Source organism: Rhinoraja longicauda, chromosome 3 (genome assembly GCF_053455715.1).
Source record: "Rhinoraja longicauda isolate Sanriku21f chromosome 3, sRhiLon1.1, whole genome shotgun sequence".
In the NCBI taxonomy this organism is placed as follows: domain Eukaryota; kingdom Metazoa; phylum Chordata; class Chondrichthyes; order Rajiformes; family Arhynchobatidae; genus Rhinoraja; species Rhinoraja longicauda.
Window position 1 is genome coordinate 85,633,217 of NC_135955.1, and position 20,682 is coordinate 85,653,898.

General features: G+C 41.8%; 1 protein-coding gene across 3 annotated transcripts in view; it reads left to right on the forward strand.

Moving 5' to 3' along the window:
• The window catches only part of atg10 (ATG10 autophagy related 10 homolog (S. cerevisiae)), a 232,134-nt gene that overhangs the window by 202,590 nt on the left and 8,862 nt on the right, over positions 1 to 20,682 (forward strand). Inside the window, exons 7-8 of one of the 3 annotated variants that reach the window (XM_078397048.1) lie at positions 3,882 to 3,998; positions 15,240 to 15,541. In XM_078397048.1, coding sequence (XP_078253174.1) covers positions 3,882 to 3,993 — 112 coding nt within the window. In that variant the 3' untranslated portion in view covers positions 3,994 to 3,998; positions 15,240 to 15,541. Of the gene's footprint in view, positions 1 to 3,881; positions 3,999 to 6,783; positions 6,890 to 15,239; positions 15,542 to 20,682 lie in introns of those variants that run through there. The other 2 variants (XM_078397049.1, XM_078397047.1) reach the window with 2 other exon arrangements.

The following is a 20,682-nucleotide window of genomic DNA, read 5'->3' on the forward strand; positions in this document are numbered from 1 at the left end:
AATAGATAGAGCAAAGGGGAACATACATAGTGAAGAATATAGTTCTCAGCATTGTGGTCCATCAAGTCCATAGACTGTCCATTGTCCCCAATGAGGTAGCGGTGAATCGGACAAAACCCGAGCTTATGTAAGGACCATTCAGAAGCCTGATAACAGAGAGGAAGTAGTCTGGTGGCGCACACTTTCAAGCTTCTGTACCTTCTGTCGTATGTAAGCAGGGAAAAGGAATGACGAGAAAGGGACGTCTGACTATGTCGCCTGCTTTTCCAAGGTAACGTAAAGTGTGATGGGAAGTTTGGTCTGTGTGGTGGACTGAGCTATATCTACAACTCTCTGCAATTTCTTGCTGTTCTCAAACCAAGCTGCGATGCAACCCACTAGTGTGCTTTCTATGATGGATCTGTAGAATTTTTGTAAGAGTCATTGGAGAATACTAATAGTCCTCAGCCTCTTCAAGAGATAGAGGCGTTGGTGCGTCTTCTTACCTGTCGCATCAATGTGGTAGGTCCACGTCAGATCATTGGTAAATATTTTTGGCAAGGAACTTGAAGCTCTCAACCATTTCCACTTCAGCACCATTGATGCTGATTGGAGCATGTACTCCAGTCACAAAAACACATCTCCACCACAACCCTCTGTCTTCAGTGACCAAGCTAATTTTGGATCTAACTTACCACCTCATACTGGGTCCAATACAATTTAATTGTCTAAAGACCTTGTCAAATGCTTTCCTAAAGTCCATGTAGACAGTATCCACTGCCCACATGTATGTAAAAGTTGTCACTTGAAATCTTCTCGAATAATTTTCCTCTCTGAAGAACAGTCAAGACCCAAATGTTACCTGTCCATTCCCTCCGCAGATGCTTGAGTTTTTTCAAGCACTTTGTTTGTTGCTCAAGGTTCCCACATCTGCATTCACTAAATCTCCTCTCTTGCATTCCTCAGTATCATGGGGTAGACAACATCAGAACCTGGGAACTTATCCATCTTAATGTTTTTCAAGACACACAAACCACCTCTGATTTACAATCATCGTGCCCTAGAATATCAACATATCCTTCCCTGAAATAGACACAAAATGCTGGAGTAACTCAGCGGGACAGGCAGCATCTCTGGAGAGAAGGAATGGGTGACGTTTCAAGTCGAGACCATTCTTCAGACTGAGAGTCAGGGGAGAGGGTGACACAGAGATAAGGAAGGGTAAGGTGTGAAAACGAGACATCAAAAGAAGTGAGGTTGAAGGAAAATGTCGAATAGATCATTGTTGGCAAGGAGCAGTTAATCAGGGAACAGTCAGACTGGTGCGAGAACTAGGGAAGGGAGGGGTGGAGAGAGAGGGAAAGCAGCGGTTACCTGAAGTTAGAGAAGCCAATATTCATACCACTGGGGTGAAAGCTGCTTTGATGTCATGCGGTGGCAGATTGATTATTTTGTGAATGTATCAGTGAGTGAAGGCACTGGGGGTCAGGTTTTGATATCTGTGGCAGCGAAAGATGTAGTATGTGTATACGGGCGTGAGTGGTTATGGGGAGAAGGTTAGGAGGGAGAGATAGATCAGGCATGATTGAATGGCGGGGTAGACGATGGGCCAAATGGTCTTATTCTGCTCCTATCACTTATGATCTTATGATCTTATGAATAAGAAAGACAGAGGTTAATAAATAAACAAGAACATATGGGCCAAACACAGGTAGGTGGAACTAGTGTACATGGGACATGTTGGTCGGTGTGGGCAAGTTGGGCCGAGGGACCTGTTTCCATGCTGTATGACTCTAAGACACTTTGATATTTGCTTCAATATTATAATAATTGTTTATTAAATAAACAAAAAAATGTTCAGCTGAATTTAGTGGATGAACTTGTTTCCTGAAAGCTGTCATTGCATATTGCATGAAGGTGAACTTCCTTGGTTTATTATATGAACAATTGTATATACTGTGTTAAATGATTTAAGTATTAAAATAGCAAAAGTTGAACGTGAAAAATGTGAATCCATTAATGGATGAATCCCAAAAATGTATAGTATGCTTCCAATCATTTGTCTCCAACTTGAGTAATATTTCTTTATAAAAAGGCACAATTAAATGGTGAGATTTGTGCCGTTACATTTAGGAGGGAAAATGTTCAACCTTGGTCAGGTAGCGAGGAAAGAGTGACGAGGAGCTCCGTTCCCATGGAGATGGTGAAAGCAAGACAATATCTGGTCTGAAGGTCTCGACCCAAAACGTCACCCATTCCTTCTCTCCAGAGATGCTGCCTGTCCCGCTGAATTACTCCATCATTTTGTGTCTATCTTCGGTTTACACCAGCATCTGCAGTTCCTTCCTACACAAGATCCACCTGGTCTGCTCACCTGTTCTCATCATTCTGATACATTAGTGATTGCAGAGGGCGTGTAGTAGCTTGCCATCTTGTTTTCTGTTTCAAGTTGTGTCCAAGTAAAGGTGCACTTTCATGGTGTTTCCTCCAGTAACTACATATACGAATATTGTTTTCCACATCCTTCTAAGTAGAATTATACTTTATTAAAAGAAGAATTGTACTTTCAGGAACCACATGTCCAAGGTGCGGTTGCTCTGTAGGATGGGCAAGTCTAAAGCTATTTTTTTCGTTCAGTTTAGCGGAAACAGGGCCTCTGGCCACCACGTCCGCGCCGACCAGCGATCCCCCTACACTTTCAGTATCCTACACACATTTGGGACAATTTCTAAATTTTTAGCGAAGCCAATTAATCTACAAACCTGCACGTCTTTGGAGTGTCGAAGGAAACCAGATCACCCGGAGAAAACCCACGTGGTCCCAGGGAGAATGTACAGACAGCATCCGTAGTCAGTAGCCAACCCGGGTCACTGGCGCTATAATGATATGATATGATATGGCAGAACTTTAATTATCCCAGGAGGGAAATTGGTCTGCCAACAGTCATAAAACACAAGATACACGAAACATGAAATGAAAGTGACGAGTGGAGTAAGGCAGCAACTCGACCGCTGCACCACCATGCCGTCCCGTTTCTTTGGCTGTGTAGAACTTGCTAGTTTAGTAGAAAGATTTTGGAAACCTAATTGGGAAATTACCCTCAATAATCTTCATGTTTATCCATCAAAGAACAGGAAATGGACAGATTTGATGTTGGTCTCTGCTGAACCAGTCCATCTTAGCCATAGCAGAAATCCACTGTATTTGGTTGCCAGTTCACCTGGGTTAATACGTAGGAACTTGGCTGGGCGTATTGGTCTAGATCATTGTTCAGTAATGCCTGTGAGAAGTGAGAGTGTCTGGTTGGTGTTAAAGGACAGAATAGATTTATCCCATCTCCCCCTGCTAATCCCTCCCAAATGGTGAAATAGGCTGTGCCTAGATGTTGGTAGATGTGAACAACGGGCATCTGAGCAAGACCCTGGAGGTTAGCCTTGCCCACTACGTCTTCTCCCAGCAAGGAGTAAATCCCTCCAGGAAAGGGGAGTGGACGATACTGGTGAGTAAGGGGAAAAAAATGCAATGAAAGAGGAAGCATTGTAGGACCGAAACTCTGCCTCTTAGACGTCTAAAAATGTGACTGGTTTCTGCTGATTGGAAACACATTTCAAGAGGTTACTGACAATAGGATTCGGAACACTGCAGGCTGTATAAGCCATGCTGTCACGCAGGCAATCCCTTTGTAATTCATTATAACGTCTTTGAAAATGTCCAGTTTATTCGTGGTAGTTTGATGTGATAATGTAAAGCATACACTTTTTTGCGTCGCCCAAGGTTTTGTTTAAAACTGCCGTGACAGAGAGCAAAAATATTTTTAAATTGCAGTCCCTGATAACACGTATGATATCTCTCTCTTTTGTTTTGAAGACAATGCATGTTGAATTGCTGTTTCGTTTGTTTAGGAATGTAAATTACATCACAAGTTGGCTGAGTATGATGGGGCCAGTTGTGGGACTCGACATGCCATTGAGCTACGCCACAGCCATATCAAAGTGCTTTACTGATCTGGACTGAACCACGTATGTGTTAAAATCATTTTTATATTCCAAAGTGCACTTTCATCTTGCAGTGTTTAAGCATAGATCATAAAGTCATAAGTGATAGGAGCAGAATTATGCCATTCGGCCCATCAAGTCTACTCCGCCATTCAATCATGGCTGATCTATCTCTCCCTCCTAACCCCATTCTCTTGCTTTCTCCCCATAATCTCTGACACCCGTATTAATCAAGAATCTATCTATCTGCCTTAAAAATATCCACTGGCGGCCTCCACAGCCTTCTGTGGCAAAGAATTCCACAGATTTACCACCCTCTGACTAAAGAAATTCCTCATCTCCTTCCTAAAAGAACATCCTTTAATTCTGAGGCTATGACCTCTAGTCCTAGAATCTCCCACTAGTGGAAACATCCACTCCACATCCACTCTATCCAAGCCTTTCACTATTCGGCACGTTTCAATGAGGTGCCCCCTCTTTCTTTTATACTCCAGCGAGTACATGCCTAGTGCCATCAAACCCTCATCACATGTTAAGCAGAACTTAAGCAGAATAAAGCCTCATGCACAGTGATTACTAACTGTGAATGTAGATGTTTCAACTATTACCATTCCCATGTAATTTTAATGGTGTGTTTCAAACATTAAAAAACAGGTAAGGTGATTGATTATTGGTGAAAGTCAAGTAAAATTAACAGATGTTGGCATGTTTTTAATTTTTAATTTTTTTTAACAGCTCTCTGATATAAAACAATATAATTATGTTTGAAGAAGGGTCTTGACCCAAAACGTTACCCATTCCTTCTCTCCAGAAATGCTGCCTGTCACGCTGAGTTACTCCAGCATTTTGTGTGCATCTTAATTATTTTCCCATCTATATACTAAAACTCTCGTTTGTTTGTTTGTTTGTTCCTGAACTAGAGCCAAAACGGTTACCGATAGCACGACAAGTTTAGGCCCACCTTACTCACCGTCGTCCCTTTGGTGCTAATGGAAGACGTTTCATTGAAATCGGTGTTATATTTTTAAAGTTATTCACATTTTAAAGTTTGAATCTATCTCCGAGGGAGGGAGGAGGGAGGAGGGATAAGGGGGGTTGAAGGGGATGGAGTGGGGGGAGGGGGAGGGAGATGGGAGGAGGGAGGGGGAGGAGGGAGGGGGAGGGGGGAAGTAGAGGGGGGAAGGGGAGGGGGGAGGGAGGGGGGGAGAGGGGAGGGGGGTGGAGAGGGTGCTGCACCAATGCAGGAGAGGTTTGGGCTAGTGGAATATAAATGGATAATTTGTTACATATTATTAATGATGGGTCAGGATTCTGTAGTTAGTAGCGTGCCCAGCGATAATATTCTGTGATTAGTCAGTGCTTCTTCATGAAGTTGGATCCATGGTGACGGGGCCTACGGGGTGTGGATCCTGCCAGGTATCAGTCAGAGTGGTGGTGCCAGAACAATCCTCGCCCATGAAAGTACAAGAGGTTCCTTGACACCTGCTGTGCTCCAATGTACTGATTGTGCCCCACATCAATGCGAACAAAGTACCAAATGTTTCTAGCAATCAAAACATTCTAAAAGTATTGAATAAATGCATAAATTATCAGTACAATTTAGTTTATCTTAATCCCGAGTAGAGATGGTACTGGTTCTTAGTTGAGTTTCTTTATTATCACGTGTACCGAGGTACAGTGAAAAGCCTTTGTTGCGTGCTAACCAGTCAACGGAAAGACAATAAGTGATTATACCAACATATGTTGAAAACCAAAACATTATAACATTTACAGCCGTATAATATAACACAATCTGGGTAAATGAACTGGAACTTACCTTGGTTTCTCATTGCTGTTCCTCGCCATTCAAGTGGACCGCCAGTTCTTCCACCAGAATTAATCTTGCCGCAACTTCCTTCTGGACTCCGGCGCTGAAGAGCTGTCAGGAAGATCCTGACAAACAGCTGCCAGCAATTTTGGGACTCTCATGCACACATGGGAATCCCAAACTTAGTGGCTCTAGTCCAGGGAAACCCCAGCAGTTATGCACAGAACTGTCTAGGCTCACCACAAGGTCTGCGCCATAAATGTGATTTGCATGATGCTCTGTTATTAAAGGGCGCACTTTAACATGGCACCAACTCTTGGTTTTGGGTTGAATGTTCGAGCCCCAAGAGTGTTTTCTTGACATATGTCCCAGATAGAACAATGAAATTTTTACTTGCAGCAGCGCAACAGAATATGTAAACATAATACTCTATAACTAATATAATAAATGAGAAAAAAAAAGTTCAGTGTGTTTATGTGTATATAAATATATATATATACACACACATATATATACATACACACATATATATATATATACATATATATACACACACATATATATACATACACACATATATATATATATATCAACGCACACGCACTAACACACACACACACACACATACATATATATATATATATATATACACGCACACATAAAATTATTTACTCCAGCATTTTGTGTCTATCTTTGATTTAAACCAGCATCTGCAGTTCCTTTCTACACACTGAGTGTTCACAATATCTTCTGTTTTTTAATTTCCGTTCTAACGTATTTTATAGGCAGCCAGTTCCATTCATTTTCATCTTTCCACCTGACTTCTTTGCATTTCCTTCCGAGGGTAGATCAGCCAAGAGGTAAATAAAAATAGATAGGCAAAATAAAATGTTTGGATCATTGCCCCCTTCTAATGAAGGAGAGTAAGTCATGGGGGGGAATTTGGCTAAATAATGCTAAAGAAATGAAAGATGATTTTTTTTTGGATCTCTCTCTTGCTAGGAGATCAATGGAGCATATACATAACAAGTCCAGTTGGTTTATTGCTGGGAACAGTCATCAGTGAATTCTGAGAAGGAAAACAACCATCTTTATCCAAAATCAAATGAACAGCTGCTTGCCAGTGTTATCAAGCCTTATTGTCCACACTTGCTGGTTGAGATATATCGCTCTGCTAAAGAAAACTTTGACCTGTGATACAGTTTTGTTTTAATCATTAACAAAAGAATCTGTGTTCTTCAAGATATTTTCTTTAAACAATGAGATAGTTCAAGTTAATCTGGATCTGTGTACTGAACTGCAGTATAACGCACTTTCCACCATCACAGAGATTATACATTGTCTACTGGAATCCTGAGATGATTTGGACATGTTATGAAACTAAAACGGAAAATAAACTAGATCATTCCAACAAAGGAAGAAATCGGAGATTTTTTTTCTAATAAATTAGACGCTCTAATTGTTTACGACTGATGACTCATTCTCTTAAAACCCTTTCTTCTTTAAATAGCTTTTACAATGATTCAAACACTTGGATGTATATATTTTGTTTTTAACATAGTTTAGATTTTCTGCCTGTTTTTTTTAAAGTGTCACAATGCCTGCAAATCTGACTTAATGTTAACACACACTGTGCAGAAGGCATAAATGAAAATGAGATATTCTAAGAGCTGTTTCTGAACAGCACAGATCTGAATGAAAATACAATGGAGCCCTCTTCAGGTCGACTTAAGTTACCTCTGGAAATTCCTTTCATTGATAATTTAGGGGGAAAAAAATTTGATATTTCATTTTGTGGGAGAACTTTCTTGTATTTGCATTCACCGACTGTTTTCTTTCAGTGCTTTAATTATTTTTGTAGCACTCATCCTATGACGAACTGCTCAAATATATGTGATATTTTAATTCATTGCTTTTGCATTTGTTTCTGTAACTTGATTATAACACGGTTGCCGCTTTAAGCATTCGTCGGCTAAGGACGCAACCTTGGTTATTTGCACAACAAATACAGTTGACTGCCTTCTATAGACAATAGACAATCAACAATAGATGCAGGAGTAGGCCATTCGGTCCTTTGAGTCAGCACCACCATTCAATGTGATCATGGCTGATCATTCTCAATCAGTACCCCATTCCTGCCTTCTCCCCCATACCCCCTGACTCCGCTATCCTTAAGAGCTCTATCTAGCTCTCTCTTGAATTCTAAATAGTAAAAAACACAAGAATTGTCTCTGAAAAATATTAAGCTTCGACATCCAGCAGATTTTTAAATTAAAATGTACATAGGTTTAAAATTCTGGATCTTATTTTTTTTGTGTGTTTTTATGCTTTCATTTTCCAAGGGACCCCAGAAGATTCAGCACTTGAGTAAGAAAAACCTGCATATATTTTAGATAAACATAAATCAGGTACTCCCTGCGTATGTCGCAGTGGCTGTCAAATGCTAAGTCCATATTGAATGTAATTTGGAGAGTCTGGCTTATCAGCTACTGCTAGTACAGCTTACACGTGTGACAACAGGCAAACTAATTGCATGAGTCTACAGATTTCCAATCTTGAAACGAGGCAGCTAAACAGCAATCCCTTCTCCCCTTAAGAGTTCTTGAAAGATAAGAAGCAAACACCTTGCTCGTTCATTAACCTCCTCCCTCCATGTGCACATGCGCACACACACAGCATCAATATATATAGCTTTTTTTTTTAAATCCCTAACTAGCTCTTCTCCATTTTGTGCATTGAAGTTACGTCAAATTATTATTGTACCCTTTCACTCAAACATATTGTTCTACTCAGGATATCACAATGGAATCTGAGCCTCATTCCTCCTCTAAAGCAATCCATCATGAAGGAGAACACAGTACCTTCTGCAGAAGCAACAAATCCTTGTTTGGAAAATGTGTAATTAGCTCATTTAAAAATATTTGCTCCATTAGATTGCAAATCTTAAGCGAACTTCATGGCAGTTAAATACTGTGTATGTGTGGCATTAGCTCTCGATGTTTGACTGCTTGACCATTGTAAACTGCTTGAAGGCCAATTTATAAACTGTACACTTGAACATTTAACACAAGAAACAAAAGCGGGAAGAGGCCATTTGGTCGTTCCTGCCTCTCTCTGCCACTCAAAGATCATGGATATTATTTCACGTCAGCATCTAGTTGCCCTGATATAGACAATAGACAATAGGTGCAGGAGGAGGTCATTCGGCCCTTCGAGCCAGCACCGCCATTCAATGTGATCATGGCTGATCATTCTCAATCAGTACCCCGTTCCTGCCTTCTCCCCTTACCCCCTGACTCCGCTATCCTTAAGAGCTCTATCTAGCTCTCTCTTGAATGCATTCAGAGAATTAGCCTCCACTGCCTTCTGAGGCAGAGAATTCCACAGATTCACAACTCTCTGACTGAAAAAGTTTTTCCTCATCTCCGTTCTAAATGGCCTACCCCTTATTCTTAAACTGTGGCCCCTTGTTCTGGACTCTCTGAAAAATTGGGAACATGTTTCCTGCCTCTAACGTGTCCAACCCCTTAATAATCTTATACGTTTCGATAAGATCCCCTCTCATCCTTCTAAATTCCAGTGTATACAAGCCTAGTCGCTCCAGTCCTTCAACATATGACAGTCCCGCCATTCCGGGAATTAACCTAGAAAACCTACGCTGCACGCCCTCAATAGCAAGAATATCCTTCCTCAAATTTGGAGACCAAAACTGCACACAGTACTCCAGATGCGGTCTCACTAGGGCCCTGTACAACTGCAGAAGGACCTCTTTGCTCCTATACTCAACTCCCCTTGTTATGAAGGCCAACATTCCATTGGCTTTCTTCACTGCCTGCTGTACCTGCATGCTTCTGAATATTTGTTGCTCTGTTTGGAATATATTCAGTGACTGGCCCTCATTAACCCTCTTGCCTATAGCCCAGCTGGCAAAGTTTCTTACCTCTGCCTTCAATGGTCTTATTTCGAACAATGACTCTTGATTCTCGACAACCCCACATTGTCCTTCATTCCATGCCATCCTTGATTCTTCCTTATTATGAATTTTGCATGTTTCACTGAAATTACCTCTCATTCTTCAAAACTCTAGAGAATAATGGCCCGGTCACCAGATGCACAGAATCTCTTGCTGGGAGTAGGGGAATCGAGGACCAGAGGACATAGGTTCAAGGTGAAGGGGAAAAGAATTAATAGGAATCTGAGGGGTACATTTTTCACATAAAGTGTGGTGGGTGGATGGAACATGCTGCCAGAGGAGGTAGTTGAGGCTGGGACTATCCCAACGTTTAAGAAACAGTTAGAAAGGTACATGGATAGAACAGGTTTGGAGGGATATGGACCAAGCGCAGGCAGGGGGGACTAGTGTAGCTGGGACATTGTTGGCCAGTGTGGGCAAGTTGGGACAAAGGGCCCGTTTCCACACTGTATCACTCTAAGACTCTATGACTCTCAAAGGACCAATAACCCCAGCAACCCAGGAATCAATCTGGTGAATCTTCATGGCACTCTCTCTACCACATTCTTCATAAGGAGGTCAGAACTGCACATTGTGTCAATATGCAGCCTCACAAGGACTGTATGTTTTTAGTAGGATGTGCTCACCATTGTGCTCCAATCCCCTTGATCCTGTTTATTGAAAGCATAGTGGGAGAGTCTAGGACCAGAGGCCATAGTCTCAGAATAAAAGAATGTACCCTCAGAAAGGAGATGAGGAATTTCTTTAGTCAGATTGTGGTGCATCTGTGGAATTCATTGCCACAGACGGCTGTGGAGGCCAAATCAATTGAGGCGGAGATTGACAGATTCTTGATTAGTACGGGTGTCAGGGGTTATGGGGTGAAGGCAGGAGAATGGGGTTGAGAAGGAGAGATAGATCAGCTATGATTAGACCTGATGGGCCAAATGGCCTAATTCTGCTCCTATCAGTTATGAACTTATAACTCTCAGAATATTATATAAAAAATAAGTAAATGTTACATTTTAGAAAGTGCAAAAAATTGCCCTTTTTTTGTCATAATGAATTTCTGATGTAACTGCATTTTTTTTATTCAAGAGAACAGATGATTTATATTCCAGAAATTAATGTGGATTGACAGGTGAACATGCTGGCAATTCTAAGAAAGCAGTTAGGTTCTAATTGGTGAGAGGTTGGCTTAAATATCTCATGCTGTTAACAGAAGAGGATGATTTGGTCAGTCGGTTCTGAATCTGTGTTATCATTCAAATCCAATTAGTCTATCTTGTTTCAGAGTTTTGAAACCACTTTGTATTCTCATCAATGCTAATGTCTCCACTTAGTTTTGTGTCATTAGTAAACTTAAACATATTAGATTTGGTATCTTCAGTTAAATTGTTGATGTAGGCTGTGGACAGCAGAGACCCAAACATCCTATGAAATTCTATCCAGAAAGTCTTCCAGACAACTGAACTATCCAACCAACAACTCGAGAACAGACCTGAGCTACGATCTACCTCATTGTCGACCCTTGCACTCTCATTGATTGGACTTTACTGGACTTTACCTTGCACTAAACATTATTCCCTTTAATATGTATCTGTACTCTGCGGGTGGCTCGATTATAATCATGTATTGTCTTTCCGCTGACTGGATAGGACGCAGTAAAAGCTTTTCACTGTACATCAGTACACGTGACAAGAAAATAAACCAAACTAAACTAAGCTAACTGACCCGCTGAGTTATTCCAGCCCTTTGTGGCTTTTTGGAAAACTGCATCCGCAGTTCCTTGTTTCCCCATTAATACCTAGTCTTAGTTTACCACCACTCAGTCCACACCAGTTCATTATTCCAAATTCCTCTCTCCTTATTTGCTAACATCCTGTGGGAGATCTTATTTAAGGCCTTCTGAAAATTCAAATTCACCATATTCTCTGGTTCTCCTTTGTCACTCGACTAGACATAGCCTCAAAGAACTCCAAAGATTAATCAAACACAAGTTCCCTTTCATAAATCTACATTCATTCTGTTTAAGCATATTATTGTTAGCATGAAATGTTCCCGATGTTGGGGGAGTCCAGAACCAGGGGTCACAGTTTAAGAATAAGGGGTAGGCCATGAGGAAAAACTTCTTCACAGTTGTGAATCTGTGGAATTTTCTGCCACAGAAGGCAGTGGAGGCCAATTCACTGGATGTTTTCAAGGGAGAGTTAGATTTAGCTCTTAGGGCTAAAGGAATCAAGTGATATGGGGAAAAAGCAGGAACGGGGTACTGATTTTGGATGATCAGCCATGATCATATTGAATGACGGTGCTGGCTCGAAGGGCCGAATGGCCTACTCCTGCACCTGCGTTTCTATTTTCTAAGCGTCCTGATTTAAATCCTTTGTTATGAATTTCAACGTTTTTCGAACTGCTGATGTCATGCCAACAAATCAGTAATTCTGTGGCATAATGCAGAGGGAACCACCAGTTATGTAGAACTTCTTGTAGCCCAAGAATATTCCAAAATACCTCACAATCATAGAGATAACCAGGCAATATGTATTTAGTGGTGTTGGCTGCAGAATAGAAACATAGAAAATAGGTGCAAGAGTAGGCCATTCTTCTCTTTGAGCCAGCTTTCTCCACATATCCCTTGATTCCGTTAGCCTAAGAGCTATATCTAACTCTCACTTGAATACATTGAATGACTGAGACACTGGGAGAACTCAAATAATGCATGGTGTCAGAGCCCTGAGTTACTAACTCATCCAGAAGACCACATTTCCAACACTTTTGGACTAAAGTGACAGCCTAGATTATGCAGTAATGCATTTCAAATGGCCTTGGCACATAACATTCTGACTCTGAGGCAATCGGTTAAGACTGGCGCCTAAACAATATGACCACTGGAGGTCTCAAAGATCCAGGACTACTCCTTGTTCAAGTTTTTAAGAAAACATTTTCATCAGAATGCCAAAGGTAAAGAATATTTTACAGAACAAGCAAATTCAAATTTCAGGTGACATTAGTTCTCAAATTCTTTCAATACAAAAATATTTTTTGTTTCTTTTGCAGCAAGTATTTACTAAATTAAGTTCAAACTGTGTCATTTGCTACATCCAATCGAGGAGAAAAAAACTTAAAATTAGCATTGTTTACTGTTGAGCAAATGAATATTCAAAGCTTTAATCAGAATCTTTCAGCACCGAAACGGGCCCTTCAGGCGCAACTCGGCCATGTAGAACAAGATGCTGCCTGCATTTGGCCCATATCCCTCTATCCATGTACCTGCCCAAATGTCTTTTAAATGTTGTTATCGTACCTGCCTCAACTATATCCTCAGGCATCTCGTTCCATATACCCACCACCCTGTGTGTGAAAAAGTTGCCCCTCGGGCTCCTATTAAATATTTCCCCTAAAACCTATGTCATCAGGTACTTGATTCCCCTACTTGGGTAAACGACTCTGTCCATTCACCCTATCTATTCCCCGCATGATCTTATAGACCTCTATAAGATCATTTCTCAGCCTCCTGTACTCCAAGGAATAAAAACCTAGTCTGCCTAGCCTCTCCCTATAGTTCAGCCCCTCAAGTCCTAGCAACATCCTCATAAATCTTTGCACTCTTTCCAACTTAACAACATCCTTCCTATAGCAGGGTGATGAAAACTGAACACATTACTCCAAATGTGGCCTCACCAGCAGTTCACCACCCTAATTTTAAGCTATTTTTCTCCTTGATTGGATGCAATTATATTCATTATAACTAGGAATTTGGGCTTGAAAGAAATTTATGAAAAGACAATCACAAGTTATCTGTGAATTACTTGCATTTTTTAGTTCTTAATTTTAACGTGCATAACTCAATAAGCATATTGAGAATTGCTTCAGTGTCAATGATTTAAGGACATTTAGGTTGTAAACAATTTAGAATCCATTTTATTTTTTACAAATTAGTTGCTTGTACAAATTGCAATTTGTTTAAGTTATTTGAACATAGATTATCAACAGGTCGAAAAACAGTTCGAAAAACAGTTATTTGGGTTGTTACAATAGACAATAGACAATAGGTGCAGGAGTAGGCCATTCAGCCCTTCGAGCCAGCACCGCCATTCAATGCGATCATGGCTGATCACTCTCAATCAGTACCCCGTTCCTGCCTTCTCCCCATACCCACTCACTCCGCTATCCTTAAGAGCTCTATCCAGCTCTCTCTTGAAAGCATCCAACGAACTGGCCTCCACTGCCTTCTGAGGCAGAGAATTCCACACCTTCACCACTCTCTGACTGAAAAAGTTCTTCCTCATCTCCGTTCTAAATGGCCTACCCCTTATTCTTAAACTGTGGCCCCTTGGTCTGGACTCCCCCAACATTGGGAACATGTTTCCTGCCTCTAATGTGTCCAATCCCCTAATTATCTTATATGTTTCAATAAGATCCCCCCTCATCCTTCTAAATTCCAGTGTATACAAGCCTAATTGCTCCAGCCTTTCAACATACGACAGTCCCTCCATTCCGGGAATCAACCTAGTGAACCTACGCTGCACGCCCTCAATAGCAAGAATATCCTTCCTTAAATTTGGAGACCAAAACTGCACACAGTACTCCAGGTGCGATCTCACCAGGGCCCGGTACAACTGTAGAAGGACCTCTTTGCTCCTATACTCAACTCCTCTTGTTACGAAGGCCAACATTCCATTGGCTTTCTTCACTGCCTGCTGTACCTGCATGCTTCCTTTCAGTGACTGATGCACTAGGACACCCAGATCTCGTTGAACATCCCCTCTTCCTAACTTGATACCATTCAGATAATAATCTGCCTTTCTATTCTTACTTCCAAAGTGAATAACCTCACACTTATCTACATTAAACTGCATCTGCCATGTATCCGCCCACTCACACAACCTGTCCAAGTCACCCTGCAGCCTTATTGCATCTTCCTCACAACTCACACTACCCCCCAGCTTAGTATCATCTGCAAATTTGCTAATGGTACTTTTAATCCCTTCATCTAAGTCATTAATGTATATCGTAAATAGCTGGGGTCCCAGCACCGAACCTTGCGGTACCCCACTGGTCACTGCCTGCCATTCCAAAAGGGACCCATTTATCCCCACTCTTTGCTTTCTGTCTGTCAACCAATTTTCTATCCATGTCAGTACCCTACCCCCAATACCATGTGCTCTAATTTTGCCCACTAATCTCCTATGTGGGACTTTGTCGAAGGCTTTCTGAAAGTCGAGGTACACCACATCCACTGACTCTCCCCTGTCAATTTTCCTAGTTACATCCTCAAAAAATTCCAGTAGATTTGTCAAGCATGATTTCCCCTTCGTAAATCCATGCTGACTCGGAATGATCCTGTTACTGCTATCCGAATGCTCAGCAATTTCGTCTTTTATAATTGACTCCAGCATCTTCCCCACCACTGATGTCAGACTAACTGGTCTATAATTACCCGTTTTCTCTCTCCCTCCTTTCTTAAAAAGTGGGATAACATTTGCTATCCTCCAATCCACAGGAACTGATCCTGAATCTATAGAACATTGAAAAATGATCTCCAATGCTTCCACTATTTCTAGAGCCACCTCCTTAGTTCAAGGAAGGGTACTGAAGGACTGTGCTGAACAGCTGGCTGAGGTATTCACCAGGATCTTTAACCTATCATTATCTCTGGCTACGGTCCCCAAGTGCCTGAAGTCGGATATCATAGTTCCGGTGCCGAAAAAAGCAAAGATCTCCAACCTGAACGACTACCGCCCGGTTGCCCTAACGCCGATAGTCATGAAGTGCTTTGAGAGGCTGGTCCTCTCACACATCAAATCCAGCATCCCTGACTCACTGGACCCACATCAATTTGCATACAGGGCAAATAGATCCACAGAGGACGCCATCTCTCTGGCTCTTCACACTGTCCTGACTCACCTAGAGAGACAGGGCACGTACGTGAGGATGCTATTCATAGACTATAGCTCCGCCTTCAACACGGTCATCCCCACCAAGCTCATCACCAAACTCCACCAGCTAGGCCTCAGCTCGTCATTATGTGACTGGATCCTGGACTTCCTGCTGGAACGACCGCAGGCAGTGAGAATGGGCCCGCACCTGTCCTCCACTATCACCCTGAGTACCGGCACACCACAGGGCTGTGTTCTGAGCCCCATGCTCTACTCCCTCTTCACACACGACTGTGTTCCTGCATTCGACACCAACACCATTGTCAAGTTTGCAGATGACACAACGGTGATCGGGCTTATCACCAACGGGAATGAAACAAACTATAGAGCGGAGGTGCAGAACCTGGCGGACTGGTGCTCGGATAACAACCTGTCCCTAAATACCACCAAGACCAAGGAGCTGATCATCAACTTCCGTAGGTCACATAACGGGGAATATGCCCCGATTTCTATCAACGGGGACAGTGTGGAGAGAGTGTCCAGCTTCAAGTTTCTGGGCACTCACATTTCGGAGGACCTAACATGGTCCAATAACACTGCTGCGCTGGTCAAGAAGGCACAACAAAGACTGTTCTACTTAAGAACACTGAAAAAGTCTGGTCTACCCCAACAGCTGCTGACGACCTTCTACCGCTGCACCATAGAGAGCATCCTAACGCATGGCATCCCTGTGTGGTACCTCAGCTGCACGGAGGCAGAAAGGAAAGCTCTACAGCGGGTAGTCCATAGAGCTCAGAGGGCCATCGGAACACAGCTACCAGACTTGGAGGGCATCTACAACACACGATGCCTCAGAAAAGCCACCAGCATCCACAAAGACTCTTCACACCCCTGCAACAGTCTGTTCGAACTCCTTCCATCGGGCAAACGATACAAGGCCTTCTACGCCCGCACCTCCAGACTCAGGAACAGCTTCATCCCCAGGGCCATAGCTGCTATGAACCGGTCCTGCTGAGCCGGATGGCCACAATGCATAGATCAACTTGCACTTTACCCTGTCTAAAACTGTCACAATTGTTTCGTTTCGTTGGGTTGCTGTTGTCTAAATTACTTAAATTATTGCATCGTATGGGAGGCGCATTCCCAATCTCGTTGTACCCCTGGGTACAATGACAATAAAGATATATTGTATTGTATTGTATTGTATTAAGTAACCTGGGATGCAGACCATCAGGCCCTGGGGATTTATCAGCCTTCAGTCCCATCAGTCTACCCAAAACCATTTCCTGCCTAATGTGGATTTCCTTCAGTTCCTCCATCACCCTAGGTTCTCCGGCCCCTAGAACATTTGGGAGATTGTGTGTATCCTCCTCAGTAAACACAGATCCAAAGTAACGGTTTAACTCGTCTGCCATTTCTTTGTTCCCCATAATAAATTCCCCTGCTTCTGTCTTCAAGGGACCCACATTTGCCTTGACTATTTTTTTCCTCTTCACGTACCTAAAAAAACTTTTGCTATCCTCCTTTATATTATTGGCTAGTTTACCCTCGTACCTCATCTTTTCTCCCCGTATTGCCTTTTTAGTTAACTTTTGTTGCTCTTTAAAAGAGTCCCAATCCTCTGTCTTCCCACTCTTCTTTGCTATGTTATACTTCCTCTCCTTAATTTTTATGCTGTCCTTGACTTCCCTCGTCAGCCACAGGTGTCTCTTACTCCCCTTAGAGTCTTTCCGCCTCTTTGGGATAAATTGATCCTGCAACCTCTGCATTATTCCCATTTACAAAACATTGGAAATAGATCATCCTGAGGTCTTTAAACAAGCATGGCAACAAAATTGGTAACTGTTCATAATGTGATTAGTTATTAAGAGTTGTACTTCATGAGGAGCATGGGAGCTTTATTGCAACTGTGCAGGGCTTGGCGAGAAGGCAATTGGAGTATTAAATGCAATTTTGTTCTCCTTACATTAGAACCAATGTGCTTTCCATTGAATTACACGAGTCTTGTTCCAGGGAAGGCAAATTTGCAATCGGATCGATTGAACGGGGAGAGTATTCTTAAGAGTTTAATAAAATGTGAAGAGACCTCACCATAATATATTACAGCCCAAATGGTTTGACAGTCTATGTGCAGGGAGGATGTTTTCCCTTGGCTGAGGAGTCGGAATCCATGAGGCACAATTTGAGTTTAAGGGGCAAGTCATTTAAGGCTGAGATGAGCAGAGACATTCTCTCTCAAAGGGTGGTAAATCTTTTGAATTTTTACCTCAAAGTGTTTGCGGAGCCCCAGTCAGTGGGTTCATTTATAGCACAGATCAATAGATTCTTGGACTGCAAGGGAATAGTTCGAGTAAAGAGCACCGTAAAAGACGAGAAGACAGAGCAGGCTTGAAGGACTAAAAGGCTGCCTGCTGCTCTTAATTAGTATGTTCTTCACAGTTGTCATCCATCTTCTTCTATTGTGTTTTTTCCAGTTCTTCCACTTCTCTCTTGGCTTGCTGCAGTCCATCAAGCCTGACCTTGGTGGTCCTGATGATGAACTTCAATAATATCATGCAGTGAGAAAAATCTAACGGTGTCACTCTCTGTTCACCTTTGATTTGACGGCATCCATCTTACTGCTAATTCAGTGCAGGTTTTTCATTGTTTTATTTTGCTGTTAAATATAATTTATGAAATCGGGATACAATAGGAATACAGTACAAAGTACTGGTCAAGGTAAGCAATGACCTGGAATGATGATCAGAGGAGATCGGTACAGCAGCAATGGAAAATTTAAATTTAGTTAATTAACTCTATTCTCTCATTTAAAGACGACCTGATAGGCGTGATGGTGACCATGAAATGGTGAAAACAAAATGATTCACTCATGAAGACAAAAGATACTGCAGATGCTGGAATCTAGAACAAAAATCAAACACTGGAAAAAGTTAGCAGGTCAAATAGCAACCATGGAAACAAAAGGTGGAAGTCGAATGGATTGGAGAGGTTGAGAAAGACATTGGCCAAATGCGGGCAGGTGGATCTAGTGTAGATGGGGCATCTTGCTCAGCATAGGCATGTTGGGCCATAGGGTTTTACTTGGGGGGGGGGGGGTTGATTTAGAAATGCAGTGCGAAAACAGGCCCTTCAGCCCACCGAATCCACACCAACCATTGATCCCCGCACATTAACATTACCCTACACACACTAGGGGCAATTTTACATTTATATCAAACCAATTAACCTATGAATCTGCACGTCTTTGGAGTGTGGGAGGAAACCAAAGATCTCTGAGAAAACCCATGCAAGTCACAGGGAGAACGTCATGCGTACAGTCAGCACCCATAGATGGGATCGAACCCGGGTCTCTGGCGCTGCAAATGCTGTAAGGCAGCAACACAGGCTTGTGGAAGTGTAAGTATTGATGAGAATATACAGTGGTTTCAAGGGGATTTAGGCAAGATAGGTAAATTGGCAAAATATGGGCAGATTGAGTACATTGAGAAAAATGTGAACATCAAAAAACTGCAAATGAAACTAAAAACAAAAATGCTGGAAATACACAGTGTTATATTCCAGGTGGCAGAATGAAGAATTAGAGAACTAGACTCACACGTTAGTTGCTGGTATCATGTGCTTTTTTATTACCCAGCATTCCCTGCTTATATTGAACACCAACTCATTAACATAAAACATGAATATGTATGAATATGTTAGAACACCAACTCATTAACATAAAATATGAATATGTATGAATATGTTACACCGCTCTCCTTTTAAAACAAATATTAAATCTAAGTACGTGGTTACAATTTTGTTGCTGTGATACTTGACTTGATTTAAACCAGTATTGTTTATCCTGTATGTATGAAACTTAAATGTTCAAGTGTACATAATATATTTATTTTGCATATCTATACATTTTCTTGTTTTACTTGTGCAGTGAGTTATCTAACCTACAAATCTAATTTAATTACTGGTTTACGGATCATGCCTGATCGTTTAACAGTCACTGGTGTAACAGGTTTAGGTGTTGATTCAACTGTAGGCTTGTTTGGCTCTGTTTTAGTACACTGACTTTGACCAGAGGAATCTGTTTCTTTGTCTGTACTATCTGAATTTTGTGTTTCAACCAGAGTGGTCTTTTCCAACTCACTTTCAGATAAATACTCAAGGATTTGGAATTCATGCTCAGTTTTTGGTTCATCTTTGGCTGGAATCATTTGATCAGCATGAACACTTTTGATCTTATCTCCAACTTCAACTAAGTATCTTTTTGTTCCACACACTTCCACTATTTTCCCAACATCCCGTTTGTCTCGACCGGACTTGTTGGGAGGACTGAGAACACGAACTTGCTCATCTGACTTGAAGCTCCTTTCCTTTTTGTGGGAGTCAAAGTGGCGTTTTTGACTTAACTGTTTTTGCTCAACTCTCAAGGTCAAATTGGGTTGAACTAGACTTAGGTGTATTCTTAGCCTTCCCTTCATCAACAGTTCTGCAGGTGAGTAACCCGCTGTTGTGTGTTATGTGGTTCTGTACTTCAGCAAGAAACTAGACAAACGATGTTTCACGCTGAGCTTTGAACTACCCTGCAAAACCTGTTTCTTTTTTTTTTAATCAAAAATATTTATTCAAATATTAAAATAATATATACAATACAATAAAACCAAAACAGAACCCACCACCAGAATACTATACAAACAAATATACCAATTGACACTATTATACAATTATATTACAATCCCCATCCAGGATACATCCAATCCCCCGCGGTGCTCAGCGGTCCCGGAAATCCTCCAGGGTGCCCGTGGACAGCGCATAGTCCCTCTCCAACACCACCCGGGCGTGGATGTAACCCCGGAAAAGGGGGCAAAACCTGTTTCTTGAGAGCACCTTTGACAACTCTAACAGACCTTTGGATGGTATGGGGGAACAAGTGTGTGTTTTACACCATTCCGCTGTTTGAACTCTTTGAACTTTTCTGAACAAAACTTAGGCCCGTCATCGGAAACATGTTCTTCCGGTAAACCGTGGAGTGCAAAAATTGATCTCAACTCATCAGTGGTACACTCAGCAGTAGCG